The 21,257-nt window shown below is 50.6% G+C and overlaps 1 protein-coding gene across 12 annotated transcripts in view; it reads right to left on the reverse strand.

Moving 5' to 3' along the window:
- The window catches only part of NCOR2 (nuclear receptor corepressor 2), a 236,808-nt gene that overhangs the window by 125,963 nt on the left and 89,588 nt on the right, over positions 1-21,257 (reverse strand). For all 12 annotated transcript variants that reach the window (XM_030501177.1, XM_030501167.1, XM_030501179.1 and 9 more), the window contains exon 4: positions 16,878-17,058. In XM_030501177.1, coding sequence (XP_030357037.1) covers positions 16,878-17,058 — 181 coding nt within the window. The remainder of the gene's footprint in view (positions 1-16,877; positions 17,059-21,257) is intronic.

The following is a 21,257-nucleotide window of genomic DNA, read 5'->3' on the forward strand; positions in this document are numbered from 1 at the left end:
AGGGTGTTCCCAGACAAGGCTAACAGTGTGCCTGATGCCCAGGGACCAAGGCATCCTTCCTCCATCCCCACGCTCCATGGCACGTGCAGGCAGGGGGGGTGAGAAAAACAGGGATCGCTTTCACTGGATGCAGCTCAGTACGTGCTCTCATGGGAATACATGAAGCTGGAGACCAAGGAGCTGTCTGAAGACAAAACTGATTTTTAGTTTTTTTTTCTCCTAAATAAATCTGTGACTTTATGAGAAGGCCTACGAGATTCCTTTCCCCTGTAATCCAGCTGAATTCCATGCAGCCAGGGCAGAAAACATCCCAACAATTTCTAAGCTTGCACGAAAGTAGGTCAAAAAACTTCCCCAATGTTTCAACAGCTTGAAGCAATTTAATTGCAAAACCAGTACCAAATGGTGACCCCCCCTCCCCACCCCCTCCAGCAGATTTATGAGGGTGGTAAAACCTCGCCAGCCAGTGCTGCAGTTAAATGCACTAACCAAAGACTCGGATCTGGTCTTGCAAAAACCTTCTTGCGCTTAAAAGAAGCAATTCCACAGCGTTATACTGAGCAGATGCTGCCTCTGGACCTCAAGACCGCAGGAAGCACCAGCTTACGGACTCAGAGGTAGCCTAGAATACAGATCAAATCCAGAAAACCCTACTCAGGCAAACTCCCACCGAAGCCGAAGGCATTACACCGACAAATGGATGTTGCGCCTTTCATTACCTTCTTGTGTTTCCCCATTAGTGGATAATAATTGCATTGAATGCTCATGTTCCCTACTGACTTCACAGGAGTGATGAATTCTCACCTACCTATCTACTCATTACGGAGAGGAGCTAATCGCTCCCCCTCTCATTAAGAACTCCCCAACGTTGCCTCTTCTGCACCACTGGATTTTCAGTTGACTCCAAGTTAGTTAAAGTGTTAACTGCCTGGACTGAGATTTTTCCATGCTGAATATTTCCTTCAGGCATTTCAGGCTTTTCTTTTTCCTAAACAGTAAATTTCAGCCAAAACAACTCTGCTGCTTCCAAGAACAAGCTTACAGGAAAATATGCCTTTCTGCAATGTTCAGAAAGATTCTGGGAACCTTTTCTCTGAGCACCTTCGGCGCAGTTGATATATCTGGCAAGACTGTTCCCTGCCAGTGATTTGCCTTTTGTTAACTCTGAAAAGGTGTCCAAGTCAATAGAGAAAGAGAAATTAATTAAAACCTCATTTTGGTGCTTGCCATGGGGAATGGCTTTGAACCGAGCGAGTGGAATGGGGTCCTGGGGAGCTCCAAGTCAGGTATGGAACTCTGCCTGTGCTCTTGCAAAGGACAAGGTTAAGATGGAAGGACCTTACTGGCATGTGTAGAGTGCTCTGGGCCAACAGCAACGAGAGCCCTAAAAGAGCTGTGAGTAGATGCAAGGAGTCGTGGTTTGGACACCAGATAAAGCCCGAGACCACCCACCAAATAATAAGGATGAAGTAAAGCAGCCAGCAATCTGCTCGGCAAGAGATGAAGCGTGTCCGGTGCATGTAAAGTGAAGATGGTGACCTGATGCTCTCAGCAAATAAGGAGGAAGACAAGTTAAGGTTGTAACCCACAGAGCAGCAAGCTCTTCCACTCCTCCATTTAATGTTTAAGTAAATGCAACTTTAATGTTCTTCCAATAACTTGTCCACCCAGACCATCATTTCACCCGCGCTGATGTTGCACCCAACGATGCGCTGCCCACAACATCATCATCCCTGTAACACCCACCTCAGCCCTACATCTCCATCTCCCTTCCCAACCCGAACCCACCTCTTTAAGCAAGGAGGGCTTCTGCTAACCTGGAAGAGAAGCAGCACAGGAGCCCCTCACAGCCTCCCCTCCACCAGCCCTTGCAGAGCCCAGCACAGGAGGACAGTGGCAGTCCCTGGCAGGCACAACCCTGTGGCCAGAGCCAAGAGGAAAGCATCAGTGTCTCGGTTTGAGGAGCAAAACCGCTTCCTTGAGGAATGGCGCTGGCTTACGGCATGGAAACAACCACAAAATTACAGCGCTGGGGAGGCAAAGGTTTGCATGAAAAGGCACCAGGCACGTAACCCATCGGCTTGAAAGCACGTCAGAATCCTGCACCAGGATACTCAAAACCACGACCCAAGTGACTAAGACATGCCTCGGGTTTATGGAGGACAAGAGGAGGGGGCTGCCCCGAGCTCCCCAAAATGCTCAAGAGGCCTGAACAAAATAAAAGGGAGGTGAGTGCTTGTTTGATGTCTCTTAAAAAGGAGCAAACTGTGAAAAATGTCCCCGATTACATTAAGGGCAAAGGCAGGGAGGCAGATTTCCAATTGCCCAATTTGGTGCTTGGGGTTGGCACCTCCTGGCTCCAGAACCAGGTTTTAAAGGTAACGGGGGAGCTCAGTGCAGAGCTACTCCCAGCAAAGCAGCCAGTCACTGGGGCTCAAACCACCCTCGTCTCCCCTGGAAAGTGATGGCTTCAAGCAGCTTTCACAGGAATCTCTGAATAATCCCCATGGACTTCCACATAAACGTGGGATGCAGTGACGGGGCCTCATCCAACCATCCCCCTCTCTTGTTTTCTCATTTCTCCCTGTGCCTGCTGCTCAGGGAGTTTCCTTAAGGAGACCTCCAAGGAGGCAGGAGGGGTCCCTGCCTGGGGTGCAACAGGCACTGCACGACCTCCAAACCTCCTTCAGCAGCTCAGGAAGGACCCTGTCACCCAACCTGACAAACCTCAGGGGAACCCAACACTTCCTCCCTGCCTTTGGAAGCTTTAGCCTCCCACCATGTTATTTATAGCTTTTGCAACACCACCCATCCTCTTTCCACTGCCATATGCAGCAAAGCAAGGATCGAGTCCTCCCACCACACCAGTGGGGCAGGGATGTAGCATTAAGATCCATGTTAATCCCAGCAGGCGTGTTCTCTCTGATTTGAAGATGCTGGAATAGTCCCTGCTGTATCCCAGCTGGTCCTCAAGAGCCCTCAAGCCCTAGATGCCATGCTAAAAGCACAAAGGAGATTACCCTTTGTAAAAGAGACCTCTGCAGAAAAAAACCCCTTTATAGTCATACAATACTCCAGTGACCACCACAAATACCATCAAATGAGTGGGACAGCACCCGCACTGGAATGCAGAAGCAGGAGCCAGGCAACTGCATCCACTTGCATCTGCCCCCACGGAGCATCACCTTACCAAATACTGTTTTAATCCCAACTGGCACAGCCAAAAAGCAGGCAGCAACCAGGCAGCATGATTAAGGACACTGCAGCATCACGGGTTGCAAACATGGGGCCAAATCCTAAGCCCGGCTCAGCACTACATGTGTCCCCACAGGCACTGGGACACGTAGGGATGGCCGGGAAGAGCATCACCATACTCAGCAGCTTGGATGTGCCCAGCAAACCTCCTCCCCTGCTTACAGAGGCCGTGGTGAGGGTGCTCCCAGGCTGGTGGCTGCTGTGAGGGCAGCAAGAGCAGGGTGCTGGGGAGCGGGTCCTGTGCTGCACCCCAGAAAGCTCCGTCTCATTCACTGGGTGACTCCAGGTGCATCCTCCATCCAGCACATGGACAAGCAGGAGGGAGGGAGAATCCACCACGGCAGCTTTGACAAACCTCACTTATTTAAAGATAAAAAACTGAGGGGAAATGAAAAGACAAAAGCCCTTCTCAGCCTGGTGTTATCAAGCAGAGGAAATGAGACTTCTAAAGCTCCCATTCAGAGGGGTAGGGGGGGGGAGAGAAATCCCACTCCAGACGCACTTGAGCGAACAGCTTTTGAAATGGAAATGTCGCTCTTCAGAAACATTTAAATTTCCTCCTATTGCCAGGGAGGAGGAAAGAGGCAGAGGAGCGAGCAGGGACTCCTCAGCCATGCAAATCCAAGCGGGGTCCATTCAGGGCAGCACCCGGGCGGCCCTGTTGAGAGGGGATTTGTCAGGGAGTTAATCAGGACCAGCACACCGTATTGATATCGGGATGTCGGCTTGAAGGGGCATCAGATTTAGAGAGGAGGGAAGGGAATGAATGAAGACAACTCTATTTAACCACCAGCACAAGTAATATAGACCTAAAGGCTGCTCACGCTCCCTCCCTCTGTTCTTGCTGCACAACCATCACCCAAAATCATTTTTCCCCAAATCCTGGAGGCTGAGCTGCCCTCTGAGAAGCAGCTTGACTGATGGAGAAAGAGAACACAAGCAAGGCCTACGATGGTTTGAGCAGTGGCTGAGGTGCGTTGTGGGACCAAACCAAACCTCCTCTTACATGAGACCTGTTGCACCAAGCCAGGATCCCCAGTGACTCCCAGCACATCGGACATGGGCTGATGGGTCCCAGCACTGATCTCCTGCTTGCTCCCAGCAGCTCCTCCTCCCACTGTGTCAGCTCCAAAACCAGAAGCTACCGCACCTATAGCAACCCAAGGAGTTAGCCTCACCAGCTGCATGCCACCACTTCGTTGCTTGAATCTCTTTAGGGTCACTTAATGTATAGGTTCATTCTAGCTGTGCTTTCAGATACATCAAGCAGGACATCAAATACGTCTCATCTGTAAGAGCCAGAAATTCTACGACTGCAAGAAAACCAGACTTGATGGCGATACTCCAAAGACTTCCCTTGCCCCCAAAATCTTGTAAGAAAAGTTAAATTTTATCATTAAAGTCTATTTCTATCAGAACATCTCAGTACACATGCATGCACGTCTTGTGAGGCTCAAACACACACAAGATGAGAACTGAGCGGCCTGGGAGCAGACAGGGGCCACTGGTAAACCTGACCTGTGAACGTCACTGGCTGAGACACAAAACCAAGCCACTTTTACATCAGGGATCCAAGCCAATCCGACTTCCATTTTGAGGTGGCAGCACTGGAAAACTTGTTTAAGTGTGAAACAAGGCTCACAGCTGCTGAGATGCTTTTGAAAACATCTTAGCCAACATAAAGAACAGGCTTGGGAGGGAAGTCTTTCCCTTGAAACAGTTCATCTTGGCTTTTAACAAAGCTTTTGGTGGCCTCATCTGTCCCCATCACAGCACTGAAGCCCGTTTAACTCCCTCTTTATTTTGGCATCTCTGCTTTCAGCAGGTGCTGGCTCTGCATCCTGCAAAGCGCCATCCCCAACATGTGCATGGGACACGATGGGGACTGCATCCACCACCCCCTGGACACCCAGAACATGCACCATCCATGGTCCCAAGCACCCCACAAGCAGCAGCTCTATGACAGCACCCCAGGACACACACCCCAGGGATACAGGGGATGGCCCTGCCTGCTTGCAGGCACCTCTGAGCACTGTAAGAGGCAGGTGTAGCACGGAGCAGGGCACATTGCCCCGTGCAGGATACGTGCTGACAGGGGAGCACGGATGGTGCAAAGCAGCCACCACTGCACCATCCATCAGAGCCAGCCGCCGGCTGCGCTCAATGGTTTATTGTTCTAATAATTGTGCAGACACGTGGAAGGGGGAGCCTCGACATTCCCCGCTTGTCCGAGGAGCCATTTCCTTCCCTGCTCTGCCTGTTTTTCCATCAGGAGGCTGCATCCTGAGCCCTGGAGGCGGCAGGCGGGGGGGCAGCAGTGCCGGCCATCCCCACCACTATCCTCATCCCCATGGCTGGCGGGGCAGGAAGGTGGGAGGAAATAACGTGTCCCAGCAGCAGGAAACGCAGCGCTGGTCCAGCCAAGCCCTCGCCTCAACAAGCCCAGAAAAACACATACAGAACAAAGCATTTTATGGGAGTTTTGGATTTATTTGGAGGGTTTTTTTGCCATAGTATTTTTTACCCCCTGTTCAGCAGGAATAGATGGCCTCCAGGTGCAGAGACCATCGCGGCATCTCAAGTATGACACTCCTTGAGCATCACTTAGCTCTGCAGTCAGAGCAAGACTGACCAAGGAAGGACAAACACCAACAAGAAGAGAGGATGAAGCAGCTCCCGAAGGCTCAGGGCAGAAGCACCATTTCTAATGGCAAATAACTGTGGAGTCACTCAAACTGCAAACCTCTGCCCAGGCTGTTCCTGCAGAAAAGCATGAAGCACCCTTGCTTCTTAATGCAGGAAAAAAAACCCAAACATCTCAGCTCCCATGCAAGAATAAGGCCACAGTGAATTTGTTATTATCTGTGAGCAAAGCAGCAGCTTCCCACCAAGGCTGGAATTTCCATCTTGGTTTGGCAGGCACAGGGCTGTGAAATGATTACTGTGTTTACTTTTCCTTTGCTAACTATAAAATCCCATTCCACTGCCCTGCCAAGAATGACTGAAGCTAATAAAATTCAGGCATTTGGAAGAAAGCAATAATAAACCTCCCTTTTGGGGCCTTTATGATGAAATTTCCCCCACTCCAATCAGCTATTATGCTGTATTCATGAACACTAGTGATGTCTCCAAGTGCACCCAGATTGACTCAAATCAATATTTAGCTTTGCTCGAGACTGTAAGCCTTTCTCTGTGTGGCTGTTGAAGGCACGATCACTGGGCTAGAAGAAGCCTTTGAAAAAGCAGCTTACAAGTATATGAGACAGCAGATATATATATATATAGGGGTGTGTGTATATATATAAAAAGAGTAGGTTTTTCAATTACCTAAAAACCTGTGAAAAAGTCTATATATGCATGAAGCATTCATGGATGCATGAATTTACAAATCCCTCTCCAAATATATTGAAAGGCATTAATATAATGCACGGTATGTATTTATATACACATACCTGCCTATTCTTGAGTAGCTTTTAGTGCTTGAAAGACCGGAACGTTCCTGTGTTTACATCTGCCACTCTGCCTGCTGCTGAGGCAGAAACACATTAGCTGCTGGGGGCAATCTGCTCTACATCATACCTGTGATGGCTGGCACGAGAGAAAATAACACAGACATGAAAAACAGCCTGAAATAAAAGCCTGCGCTTGGTTTGGTGGCATAACCACGTGGGACGGCTTGATTTGCACTAGGCAATGGTTCTTTCTTAAGCAGCCACAGGAACGACAGCGTCCAAAGTGGAGATCAGAAGGCAGAAATGATGACTGCTGCTCTTCAGGGAACAGGGCAGGGAGGAGAGAAATCAGCTTGTCAGGGCAGCCAATGGAGCAGGTCGTTCAAAGGCAAACCTAGGAAGCATTACTGTGCAGGCAGAGGAGGTGATAAAGTGCTAAGATAGAGGAGAAACCCACTGCCTGTGTGTGCAGGAGCAGGGTGCTGAGGGCTCTGCAGCCCCAGGGGGAACCCCTCGGGATGCGGTACAGACAGCACGCACTGGACAACCCCACATCTGCTGCCCATCTCCTCCTCTGCTGCCTGGCACTGCCAGGGGACAGTGCTCTGCTTTTCCCCTGCATCCCACAGGAAAAGATACCGGGTGTAGGATTAAAGGGGCTGCCAGTCCTTGGCCGGGATGGAGGCAAACAGAAGCTGGGCTGAACACTGGAACATGCAGAAGCTGCTCGGTCAGAGCACTAAGATGACCAAAGAGTAAGCAGATCTAGGTCAGGACTGTGAGGAGATGCTTCAGGTCATTTCCTCCTGCGCCGATTCTCCCCTAACAATTCCTGCTTTGGATTCACCAAACCAGGGTAGGACAGAGCACATCGCTCCCGGCCCGAGCCAGCTCTGCCGCTGGGCAAAAGCCCATTTCCAAGGGCTGGGGGAGCAGGCTCTGCCGCGCTCTCGCTCCTTATCCTCCTGGAAAAAGGTGCCAAGAATTAGAATTAAATTTTTCGAGAGCAGCAGAACAAGCCAAGGGCCTGTCAGCTTGTCCTAAAACAACCCTTTCTCTACTCGCCGAGCACGCAGCCAGCATTCCTGACGCACAACAGTGTCCATCACCCCTCAGGCCCCCCCATGCAGCACAAAGCTGCAGAGCATTTTGTGGTGGAGCAAGCCAGAAAACCCTCTGAATGTTCTCTGCCTAACACGCAGCCAAAGAGTTTTTCTGTTTAAAAAGCAGATTTAGGTCCAAAAAGAAAAGAGGTTTTCAGCGAGTGATTATAACTGGGCCCTTTGGCACTCGACAGCTTCTCTGTTGTTATCGATGCTAAGGGTGTTGTTATGAGATGAGGCTCCGTGAAGCACGGACGTGAAGCCACGGAGCTTTAGCAAGGGCTGTTGCCATGTTCAATATGTTATTACAGCTCCATCACCACAGGCACAAAGAGCAGCAACTTGTCTCTGCCAAATCCATCTCTGAAATCGCTCCCCCACGCCAGCCCCTCCAGCAACGGCAGGCAAACACCATCGATTGCTGTTGCATCCCCTCCACGGCATTCCACCCGGCGCTGGGAAGGAAGGCGTTAGCATGAAATACCCTCCTCCTCAAAACACAGCACACAAAATTAATCTGATCGGTGTCACAACTCACTGGCTTTCGTTGTGTGAGTCAGAACTGTGGATGAGCTGCATTTCATAACCGTGGAAAAGTACAGCACCAAAGATGTGCTCGGCACTGTATGATCATAAAGGAGACAGCCAAGTGCTCCCTGCAAACTCCTGGCGCTCCCCAGGGAGACCCCATGGCGAGGAAGGGTGTGCAGGGATGTGAACAAGGAGGGAGGATGAGTTCATCTGCAAGATGTATGTGCTTGTGAATCAGTAACAACCTCCCGCTGCTTTGCTGCCTGCACTAAACAGCCAGATCACATGGAAGTGGGAAGAATCCTACACCCCATCCCAGAGCGTGCCTGGATCCAGCGGGAGCTGTGGCAGTGCACCCATACCCCCTTCCCAAAAGATGGGGAGAAGAAAAGAAACCCAGATCGGGCTAAAAGTGGAGGAGGAGAAGAAAATAGCCAGGACATTACTCTTCGTACCAGGACTGAATTCTTCCCTGGAATGTTATCCCAGGTGGGGTTTTTTACCACGAATGTGCACAGAGGGATTGACCACAGGCAGGGAGCAGCGGTGGCTGGCACAGCCCTCCTCACCTTGCACCATACCTGTGCTTTGCAGCAATGCACGGGAGACCGGTGCCAATTCCTGCCACACCAATCCCATCTCCTAAGTCCCACACGAGGACTGGTGAAGTTAAACAGCAAACAAGCTTTGCTCTCCTGTATTTCCAGGACATAATAGGGCAAGTAAGAATCCTTGCTGTTAAAGATAGATACGCATAACACGTACAAACACTTTGTAGATGAAGAAGAAAAACCTCCGTGAAGCAGCACACCCAGCTCACAGCGCTGCCCTGTCGCAGGCACTGGAAAAGCTGGCAATATTTCTTCCAATTACAGGGGTGAGGGACACAGTCAAGGGACTTTCTTTCCCTCAAGCACATCAGGTGAGATGTCGCACTGTGCGAGCCTTGTAATATTGACTGAATGGAACAGAAAAGGCCAATTATGTAAATGATGAAGCTGGCTCTGGAGGAGCAGCCAGCCTTAGCGCGCCGCCCTTCACTGCTATGGCTTGAAAGGCAATTTAAAAGGTTGTTTGGGATGTCGATCACCACAAATGAGCCGAAGAAGTGTGAAACAACCTGTGCTTGAGGCACAATCAGTTTGCCCGTCGGTTTTCCAGCCGTGCGGAGCCTTAACCCAGTTCTCTGTGGCTCGGGAGCAGCCATGGGGCAGGGGAGAGCCGGGCTGTGGGCAGCTTGAGGAAGGTCAAGCTTGGTTTTTACATCCTGCTTTCAGAGCGTTTCCACAGCCCACAAGGGCTTTCCCTGCCATGGCCGAGTCTCTCGGACCACAGTTCAGTTCTTCAGCTGAAAACCGGAGTAAAATGAGTGGTCCTGTCCATTGTGGTGCTCCTTCCCTTTACCCCCTCGCCCCAGGGTGGGCTGGAAGAGCCGAACACCTCACAAGGACTATGCACTACCTAACAGCGCCTGGTTTCCAAATGAAACCAGCATGAATCTGTGCATGGGATAGAACATCCCATTCCAGATACAACACTCCTCTGGCTGTTTGTTCCCTTGGCTTCCCATCCCGAGCTGGTGCACAGCACAGGCTGCTGACAAGCCCGCACAGCAATCCTGGCATGGGCCATGCAGTGAATTCCCGGGCATGCCACAAGAGCCAGACTGTTTGCACAATCCCAAAGGTGTGTGTTCACACACGGGTGAGCAGGGGGTCGACACACTCACACTCATCCTCCTGTGGTTTGAAGCGATCTTCAGAGCAGGGAGGAAAGCAGGGGGGAAGGGAGAAATCCAGCCAGAAGTGTTTGCACTGTGTCAACGTGAACAATGCAAATATTTCAGCTTTTAAATACGTTTGGAATGGCAGAGAATGTCAACATCTCCCTCATCTTCCCAGAAATAGCTTTGAATCACTGCTGCCCTAACGCTAAGTCGTCTCCCCCCCCTTTCCTCCCCCAAATAGTCTTTTGCAACCAGATTTTTATCAGGCACAAGTCAAGAGCAATGAGCAACCACACGGCAGATGTGTGGATGTTGAACGCGTCACAGGAGGATCATCCTGCAACTGCTGAACTCTGCAACCCCGCACCACTCACTCCTGATGGGCACCCAACCACACCACCAGCACTGGGGCCATGGGGAAAGCCCAGCCTGCTTCCCAGCCAAGGGGAGTTAGTAAGTGTTATTCTCTGCCTGGGAAGGAGGACAAAAGCAGGAAGGACGTAGGTATGTTTGTAGCCACTAAAATTGTTTCATTTCATTGCTCAGACCTGAGGTTAGAGCCACTTCCATAGAAGTAGCTCCTCCAAGAAGTGGTTGGGAAGCCATGCAATGCGTGCAGGCTTTGCATTAACACCTTGCAGTCCTTGGGGCAAGAATTACTCTTCTTGTGGCAAGATGTTTGAGGCATTTCACCTTCCAGAGCATGAGAATCACTCTTCTTCCCATGGCAAGTCATCTGAAGCATTTCACCTTCCACAGGGCTCATCAAGCCACGCACTGGCACAGAAGTCCACATCTCACTTGGGTTTTGGATAACCCCGAGCGAGTGGCAGTGTGCTGGCACTATCAATGTCCCCTCTCCATCAGTGCTACTGCAGGACCCTCTTCCTGGGTGTCCTATGGGCCTTTCTGACAGCTATGCCCTCCCCACCAGATGTGACCACAGCTGGCCAAGGGAACAGCTCACTCTCTTATGGCAGCTCTGTGCAGTCACTGGGGCCCTGCTTGCCATCAAAATCCCCAGTAATGAGCCCAGAGCTTGTTTTCCCAAGTGAAAAAACAACCTCTGGTGGGGAAGGGAGACCCCAGCGTGATCCACGCCACAGACTCAGAGGCCACAGGAGGACACGCACCCGGGGGCAGCCGATGCTCCCAGCTTCATCCCGTTCTCCAGTCCCTCCATGCTATTGTTCCACAGCAATAAACCCCAGGGAGGTGCTGGAATTCAGGGCTGGTTTCTACAGGAGGGAGCCCGGGGTGCAGGAACCAAGAAGCCGCCTGGCTTTTCCCTGCTAACTGCCTTCAGAGCGCTCTGCTCCCACATATCCCGACGGAGTGCCGCGGCTCTCCCAGTTCAAAGCACTGCTGCGTTCCCACCCCCTCCGCTCCCTTCCCCCAGCACTGGATTACTCAATTAGAGATTATGCTTCTGCCAGTTACCTCCAAGCCAACTGGGGCCTCTGCCAAGGTCAACACAAGTTCCAGCCAGTTTCATTAATAACTGCGAGACCAACCCACTGGAAACTCTGAGAGGTTAATCCCAGCAACAGATCAATGTTCCCATAACAAAGCCACGGAGCAGAAACGCAACTGGTGATTTACCATGCCAGCTACATGCACCGGGAGCTGTGGCACTGCGCCTCTGAGCATCCCTCCCCGTACCGAGTCCCCTGCCTCCCGCTCCCCTCCACCAGCACATGGATGGAGCAGCTTCCAGGGAATGGCAATGCCAAGGCACTGGCCGCAGAGGAGGAAACGGGGCTCCCGAAAGGCCTTTCGGTTGTCCTGGGTGCTCTGCCAGCCTGTGGCCAGGGCAGGAGTTCTGAGGCTCGCCAAGAGCTTTTCCATCCCACAGCCTGTCTTCCAGGAGTTTATTGTAAATTGGGCTCTGGAACGGGCAGCCAGTGTGAAATTTGGCATGTGCACTGCTGGCTGCAACGCATCATTAAAAAGGCATTTTAAATGTGTTAATTCCTCCTTTTTCAATTAATTGCTTTTAAAGCTACATTAATGTGCATCAAAGCAAAATACCCTTTGCCCTAATTTCTGCTTTGCCTTACATATTTCCTGGCCTTGGCGCTGTCTTTTCCATGACTCCCCCTTCCCTTTTCTTATTCCATTTTTCAGCCCGCAGCACGACAAAAACACTCATGCAGAAAGGGAAGAAATTAAAACCCTTCAACAATGTAAAGCAGAGTCCAAGACCTAACAACACGTGGCTTCTTAATAGCTTTTTTCCATCAATAGTTGTTAATTATTTTACAAAAGAGGGAAGTGGCATTGTCCCTTGTGCAGATGGGGAAATCTGAGATACAGAAAGGAGAAGAGACTCACCCGGTGACCAGGGGCCTGCCAGGGCAGATGGCAGCAAGGTTCAGGTTTCCTAAGCCTCCACCCAGCCCTGTACCCATGGGATTACATGGCTCCTATGAGCATATTCCTGCTGGAGCAGTAGGCTATGCGCAAGTGCAGCCAGCCAGCCCTTGCAAGGGGACTAAATGCAGATCACTGACTCACATCCTATAGGAAGGAGCAGCAAACCACGTACGTGGTGGAAAAGCACTCTCAGAAATGGGAAGAACAACAGTGGAAGCGTAATGGGAATAAGAAGAGATGGAAGGGGAGAGGCAGGATGAGCGGAGGGAAAAGCAGGCGCTGCTCGGCCAGACGCACCACGCTCACCATCCCTATGGGGCAGGATCACACGCAGCACCAGCTGCACACGTATGCACAAAGACAGGGATCGTGCAGATCCATTGCTGGCCTGCTCTGGAGCCGTCTGGTTTGCTCCTGTCTGCTGTTACGTGATGGAGATCCGTGACTTTATCGGTGACTTTATCTTATAAAGTCACTTTATCCGTGACTTTATAAGAAAGCAGGAGCCACCGAGGGTCCTGGGAACCAGCTCCCGCATCCCTGCCAAGAGCACACCCGGCAAGGCTGCATCCCGGCAGCAATTCCAGCAAGCCTCTCATCCCGGCTTGCAGTGATTGAAAAAGCAGCCCTGCTTTAGCCTTGCCTGGTTATTCTCAGCCAGCTCAAGGGAGCACCTTCTCTGAGGCACCGTCAGCCCATGGAGGGCATGGGGAGATTTAGTTCCTCTCCCAGCAGACTGAACTCACCCAAGCCCTCCTTGACCACATCCAGCAGCAGGAGCAGGACTACAGCCCTGCAGCAATGTGAGTGCAAGGAAAAAGATGCTGAAGTGGGGGAAAGCAGGCAAGAAAACAACCTTCTGCTCCCCAGCTAGGAAAGAAACACCAATATTTGAGGATATGAGCAATGTGAGGTTTGAAAGGAAAGGTAGTATCTTTTACTAGACCAACTGAGATTTAGCTGTAAAGCTGCTGCTTTTGAAAGGCACGCTGCCCAAAAGCACGTCTGTTTTCTCCAGCTATAATGCACTGATCTAATAGAAGACATTACCTTCTCCTTGCAAACTAAGCCTCGCTTGGAGTGAGGCTGCAGTGATCTTGAGAAGGGAAAAGGGGCCCAGCTCACCCTGTGGTTGGGAGAGGTAGAGGAGGAATAGAAGACCTAAGAGATCTGCTTCTCCTTGGGGAAAAAACTCAGGAACCTGTTACCAGCATTTACCACATCAATTGCTTCATCTGTGTTCAGAGCATAGATTATGTATGGCCCAAAACAAAGGCCTTGGAAACATGCAGGAATGGTGTTAACTTCTCTCCCCAAGGCTGAAGGTGGATAAATCCAACGTAACTGGTAGTTATCAGGGACATGCTAAACTCACACCTCAACACAGACCTGATCCTCCAGAGCACCTCAGCTCCAACACTGCTCTGAAACCAGCAGAGACCAACAGGTATCCAGTGCCCAAGAACAACCACCATTGCTGCTGCATTAGTTACATCCCTGGAACAGAGTAGCATCCAGAGGGGATAACCAAACCCTACCCTTTCTATTGAGGGTTTTGTGGAGCAATTTACCGTGCAAAAATCAGCTCAACCTTCAAAACCCCCATGAAAAGCAGCCCTAGCGCTGTTTCTCTGAGGAGTTAATTCAGCTCCTCCCCACGCAGTGACTGCAACGATGTGGAATGGGGTAAGGGGTAAGTGAACAACTCCTTGGATACTCTGCTTAAACAGCCACCAGCGTGTTTAGTAATATCGGGCTCACATGGTGCATCTCACCTGGTGTGCAAAGCTGCCCTAGATAAGGTATTGAATGACTTTGTCAGGCACTGAGTCAGCAGCACAGATGGAACAGCAAATTCCTCTCTCGGCTCTGGTCACTAGGACACATGTCCTGCTGCCATGCGTGTGCCACAGCTCCAGGACACACGTCCTGCCACCGCATGTGTGCCACCACTCTGGTCCACGCAGATCTCTAGCTCTGCACTCACCTAGAGCTTGCAGGAAAGGAGGAAGCTTGCAGAATAACCCCGAGAACCAAGGACATGCTGAACAAGCAGGAAAAACACAGTGCTGCTCCAAGAGAAGCGTGGGCCGGTCTCCGCAGGGATGGAGCACAGTGGGAATTAGCTGCCAGGATGGGCTGCATCGTGACGTGTTGTTGTAGGAGGTCACGTCAGGCAGAGGAGCTGATGGCAGTGCTGGAGCTCAGCACAGAGCCTCTCGGAAGGTCGTTATCAGCTGTTCTACACAGTGATTTACACCATCAGAGCCCAGTGCCAAACCAAATGGCTGCTGGCTTAGCATGGATGCAAGGAGCAGTTTTACATGTATAAATAGCCCAGATATGCAAGTGTCCGGAGCTTGCGGCCAAAGACAAGTCTCAGGTCTTTGCATTTCCTCTGGATCAGTGCACCCAGAAGAGCTCCTCAAGCACAGTGGGGCTCAGGGCAATGCATAGATCAGCTGCAGGAGCTTTACCCCAACCTTAATGTCCACAAGCAGTTTATAAACTAGTCTGAAGATGACTGCTCAGGAATAAAGCCAGTGCTATTAATCCAATTTCCCAAGCTGGAAAGGCAGATACACCTTCAGAATGGTGGTCCTACACCCCAGACTTGCCTTCTGCTCCCAACCACTTGAACAGCACCGAGACCATCTCTTGCAGTGAGCTCCACCAAACCCACTCTGGAAACAGCCCCTGCTAGTTCCGAGCTCCACTTATACTCTCCCCAGCCAGGGACACACACTTTTCTTCCTTCCAGACTCTGAAATTACAAATGACTCCACTAAAAGCACACTCTTGTCTCGCTGAACTGTACCTCACAGCTTTCCCTCTCCCTCCCTTTCATTAACAAATGTTTTAAGCCCCATAAAACACATGTAATTCTTGGAAAGGTGTCACAGATCAAGAAGCAAATGCAGCCCCTAAAACTCACCAACTAATGCCTCAAGAGCAGTTTTGCTTATTAGAAACAAATAGCTGAGACAATATGTGGTTTTCTGCTGAGAGGCAGCACAGAACTGCTGATGGAAATAATGTGCAGGCAGAAAAGCTGTCCTGGTTTCTTCACATCTTTAGGGAGGGATATTTTTGGTTTTGTGGCCAACAGTTTATTTTCCCCATCAGCCACCCAACCCAGCATCCCCCAAGTATACTCTGTGGTTTGGAACCATCACAACACATCCTGGTGGCACAGAGAGAGTGGACTCCTGGCTAATCATAGCATCACCTCATTAAGATGCATCTCGGAGGGAGCAGCAAAGATGGGACACAGAAGGGCCACAGCACCTCAGAGGCATCTTTTCCAAGGCAACACACCATCAAGAGCTAAAGGAGAGCAAGCTGGTGTACCTGGTGCAATGTCTCAGAGTTCAAACGTGGCTCTTAAACACCTGCTCCATCCCTTGCAGCATCAGCTCACCATTCCCAACTGGCCGTCCCTGCAGCCCTCTCCTCCAGGCCTCTGTTGGCATCCAAACTACCCCAAAGCTAGAAGTCCTTCTCACTCAAGACAGCTCAGAGGGATCTCATATAAGGCCCACCAGTACTGTACCTTACCTGTACAGTCTGATGATGTAGATGTCTGAACATCCCCACTGCACTCCCGAGCAAGAGCTTTCTTGCCCACGTGTTATTTCCATCAGCTCGCACAGCAATACAGCAAATCATCCCCATCACCCTGGGTAAGGATGCAGCTTCCTCTTCATTTCACTGAGGGCTCAGACATCTCAAAGCCCAGCCTGCAGCTGCATTAACCCTCACAGCACTGGAGCTTTCCTCGGCAGCACAAACCAGCTGCTCCCAGCATGTTTACCCAGCAAGATTTTCCTGCCAACCAGGAACATGTCCAAGCTCCAGGTAAAAATCAAACACAATTTACCCCAACAGAGCATTAAAGTAAATCCAAATAGGCACACAAGCAAGGGATTTATTTTTGCAACATTCATTACATGTGCAGAGGGGACAATTGTAAGTAAACAATTTGCTTTGTTAAATGAGACAAGGGAGGCTTTCCTGGGGAAGATTGTATTAAAGAACCACCAGCAACTGATTCAAACCCTTCAAACACAAATATTAAATAAAGAGATGTGATGAATGAGAAAGGTCAAGTAAAAATCAAATCAGGGCACGGTATCCAGAAAAGCCAGACATGACCATCCCTAATTCAGCCTACAGGAGCTTCCAAATTGTTCTGGTGCATCTAATAGCCCAGGAAACTGTCATAGCCATGGGCTTGCATTATGGGGGAAGCTGATAGGCTTCTGTTTCCCCAGAGTGCTCACCCCATCTCAGTGTCTATCGTCCAACATCACCAAGCACTGCTTGACGCATCAGGAACCTCCATCTACATTGATTTCAGCAGCAGCTCAGAGCCTCAAAGGTTGCTCTACACAAGCCAAGGGGATCCCAAAACACAGACCCCACACCCCTTACCTTTGAGAGATCCTCTGTGCCTCCCTGCTGGCTCTGGTTCAGGAGAGGCGAGTGCCGCACCAGGGGGTCCTGCAGCAGATCCAGACGCGGCCTCTTGCTTTCAATGAACTCCAAGTCCGACGGCTTGGTCAGGTCAGAGAGATAGGAATGCGCCTCGGTTCTCAGGTGCAACTCCTGAGATCTGGGGACAAAGAGAAAGAAAGCCTTCAGAAAGCAAACCACCTCTGCTCTGTGACTGGAGACCACTCAAGGAGGACAGAGGGCGCAAGGAAGGATGCATGAGCGGAGGCAGATGGCCCTGGATCCAGGGTGCACAGCTCCATAGCTCGGCTGCTGGGCACAGTGCAGCTCCTGGAGTGCTCACAGGCAGAACCAGGGGAGCAGGACACGGGGTGCAGCATCACCACCATCCGCCAAGCACAACAAGCCACTCTGCTGCCCCTCTGGGTACCCCTGCTGCCATCTCCTCTCCTACCACATGCGGTGGGTGGCTGTCCCTACACCAGGGCGAAGTGAACACGGCTGCAGGTTTGAGCCTGCCCTGTCACGCCACGTGGGTTGGGCTGGCCAGGAAAAGGCCAAAGCTCAGAAAGTCCTCAGATCTGGCTCGTACCTCTCCCTGTGGCCAGGCAGAACTCCCTCCTGCCACGTCCGCCTTCGTGAGCCAACAGTACCTGCACCACTGTTTATATTTAGCATCTTCTACAGGAACAGCAAAGATTATATGCTGGGGAAAAAACACGCCCTCCTCCATGGCTAGACAGCAGGGATTTATTTTTCCAGGATGGGGGAGGAAATAAAACAGGCACATGTAGTCACACATCCCTGACACAGACCTGGCAAGCTGCAAAGGCACATTATCCAGTGATAGCAACTGCACTGACAGGTCACATCGGGCTCAAGTATCTTTCACCTGGTAAGTGCGATGCAGTTGGAAATTGGGTTTGGGTTTTCCTTCTTTTTAAACAAATGTAAAACTTTTTTTTCCCCAGCTCTATTTTTCCTCGCAGGATTCTCCTGTGGGAATTGTAAAAGGATCCTACAAAAATACATTAAACCTTTTACTATGCCCAAGGATCGGTTTTGCTGCAGCAGCTCCAAGGGTGTGTTTTTAACATTTCAGGAAGAATTGTCTCTTAAAAACATAAAAATAAGATGAAGCACAGGAGATTCAAAGCGTGTGAACAACAAAAAAAGTGGCTTTTTTCCTTTTCCCCTTAAACAAGATTGTTAAAGTTCTCCTGAGGCGCGTGGTGAAGGATCCTCCCCAGTTACCAAACACTGACAAGCTAAACAGCTTTAGAAGCTACTCGAAGGGGAGGATGCATTTTGTCAAGAGCATGGATGGGAGACAGGGGGTCTTGTGCACTGTTTGGTCCCCACCCATAACTGCGACTGCTGATGTTAATTTTTTGCCTAATTAAATGTTCCAGAGAGGATGACAAAGGGAAGGACCCAGAGCCCTTTGTAGCCAGCAAGCCTTCCCAGCAGCTGTAATGGCTCTGGACCACATCCAGAGATGGAACCCCAGTGAAGGCCACCTCAAGCAAAGCCCTCTGCAGCGTGGCCAACTCACCCCTGCTCCAGGGAAACAAGATAAAAAACACACACAAGGGAAAAAAGCCCTTATTGAAACATCAGCAGCAGGCACAAAGCATGTGCTCGCCAGACTCTGCTGCTGTGGTTTGGCACACGTGGCCGGCGCTGGGATTCAGGGCAGCAGCCTTGGTGCTGACACACAGAAACAGAATCTGGCTCGGCCTCTTCTTCCTCCCTAGCAAAAAGGGGATGAGAGAGCAGGGAGGCTCCGGCACTGCCTTTGCCACTCCAGCTCCAACCTATGAGAGGGCAAGTGCTCACAGAGCAAACAGCTCTTGAAGTTGGCATTGATGCACAGCCAGCTTCACCTGCACGCACTTTCATGCTGAATGATCCTCATCTTTTCTCAGCAAGCCCAGAAATACCTCCTGGCACCTCTCAAGTTTCCCACTGGCTTGTCCCGAGCCCTACCCGCAGCTGCACGCCAGCATTCCGGGCTCTGCTGTAAACCCAGGAACAATGAGCAACTGTTGAGCTGGGCAGGTGCTAAAATATTCCAACACCCATGGCTCTGCAGTGGGAAGGCAATTAAAAATCACACGGATTTATTTTCACTTCTTACCCCCCCTTGTTTTTAAGGCCATATTACCAAGAAGCTGCTCATTGACACTGGATGGCCTCGAGAGCTCTGCAGTTGTTGGGAACCTGACACAACCCCGCACTCAGGGGAAAAAACATGTATTTTTAAGATAAGAGCAACACTCAGCTTTACAAAGGCAGTTACTTACAGCGAGGCAGGGGCCGCGCCGGGGAAAGCAGCTGCAATGTTATAGGGTGCTATTTTATTTCCATTTCCACATCCATTGGAACAGCTATTAACTTTATCCACTGGAATTTCCAGCCGCTCCCGAGATCGCTTTGCCTGACACAACCCGCTCAGCCTGTCCTGGCTGCAAATACAAGTGCTTGAAGCCTTCACACCTTTCACTCTTTTACATCCACACCTGCAGCAAGCTCTTTACAACAGACTTTTATACAGCGCTGACATTGCTGTCAGCTCCCTGCCTGAAGAACCTCCCGTTACACCAAGCCTGGGCTTTTGCTGCATTTTCCACATAGTTCCCACCTGGCTGGTTTATTCCAGAGGTTCCTACTTTGCTGAAGGGAAAGAGTGGTTTTAATTGCATGGGAGCTATGCATGATTAAGTGAAATAACCCAAATGCCAGCGTTAATTATGAAGCGGGGAGGGTTGGTCTTCACCCGCAGTCCTTTGCCACAAACACTGAACTACTTAAAAGCAGCGTGAGTGTTGCTGACGCACCAGGCTGGGTGCCCAGGGCTTGCCCTGACCTCCATCCATCCGTGTACAGCTCTGCTTTGGGCAGGTCCCAGTCCAGAAAACCAAGATAACCCAAGATTAGACCTCGGGTTTATTACTAATCTTACAAACTAATCGCACCCTACCAGTTGCGTTACTCATTCACTGGGGCAGCTTCCTCAGCAGACTCACGCAGTGTGTTAGAAAGGTATGAGCAGATGTAATGCAAAGTGTGGGGCGCCTGAAGCTCACTCCAGCAGGTAATGGGGTCCAGGAAAACATTTTCTGGTACGTTATACCAACACCAGAACCAGCTGAGTATGAGATGGGCTGAAAAAAGCAGGTTGAGTGCTAGCTGGGTATAGAGGAAGCATCTCTGCTGGGAGAGAGGAGCAGATGAGATATCCTGAACTGCCCTTGGGGGTTGTAAGAGCAGCCCTGATGAGATCTAGATGCATCTTACCTTTATAATCTTCACTTTGCTGAAGCCAAATCACAGGGAAATAGGCAAATACAAACATTGAGAAACCAAAGAGGACTTTCCCACCCCACTAACGCACCTCAGGAACTCACTGCCTGGCTCTTCAGAGCAGCACAGCCCTCCCCTGCTCTTTAAACCTTCCCATTCCTCCATCAGCTGAGCAGCAGAAGGCAGCAGCAGAAGGAATGACTGCAACCCTGCAGCACCCAGCAAACCCAGCCTGACTTCAACACTTGCCTCCTGCACCAAGGGCTCAAAGCACCAGCAACAACCCTGAGCCAGCTCCCATCAACTTCCCAGCAAGGGCACGTTTTAAGCTTTCCTCCTATCCACAAATATTGTTCCCTACATCCTGGAGCCAAACAACATAACCAGGCTGGAAAACTGGCTCTGTCTCCTAGAACCAGAACCAAGACAAATGATCACCTTGCTGCAGCTGTGTATTTCCTCTGGATGAGATGGTTTGGTGGGAAACTGCCTCCAAACCCAAGTTTTTTTAGAAGTCTCCAGCCCCCACAGGTACAGACAGATGATAAAGTGCTTTTGAGAGCAAGTAATATAGAAAACCACTAGTGTTGAAGTGAATTATTTATAGCCAATGCTAAGATTTGTCAGAGGTTTCAGCAACCCCTTTACAGCTAATGATAGCCAGGAGTGGGAGACTGGGCAAATTGAGACCTGTTAATGAGACAAACTGGAGGGTTTGTGGGAGCTGCCACCAGACAGCTAGAAAAACACCTACAGGGCCAGCTGATATATTCCCTTTGTCATCTAGGTGGGAGAAGGAGAAAAGCCATCATGACCTAACAAGAGTCCATGGGAAGAGCAGCCTGTCTGGGTGGGGAAGGTGGAGCTCCCACACCCTCAGACACGTCTGCCAGCAGCAGGATTGAGTCTGCACAAGCCAAAGGTGTGGGACAGCCTCAAGCAGGATGCTCAGCTCACCAAGGACTTCCAGGTCCTTGCAAGGCCTGTGACCAGGCGGTGCCACTTGCATCCTCGTGATGCTCTGGCTGTGCATCCCCACACAAGGGCAGGTCG

The sequence above is a fragment of the Strigops habroptila genome, chromosome 11 (genome assembly GCF_004027225.2).
Source record: "Strigops habroptila isolate Jane chromosome 11, bStrHab1.2.pri, whole genome shotgun sequence".
NCBI classification, from domain to species: Eukaryota; Metazoa; Chordata; class Aves; order Psittaciformes; family Psittacidae; genus Strigops; species Strigops habroptila.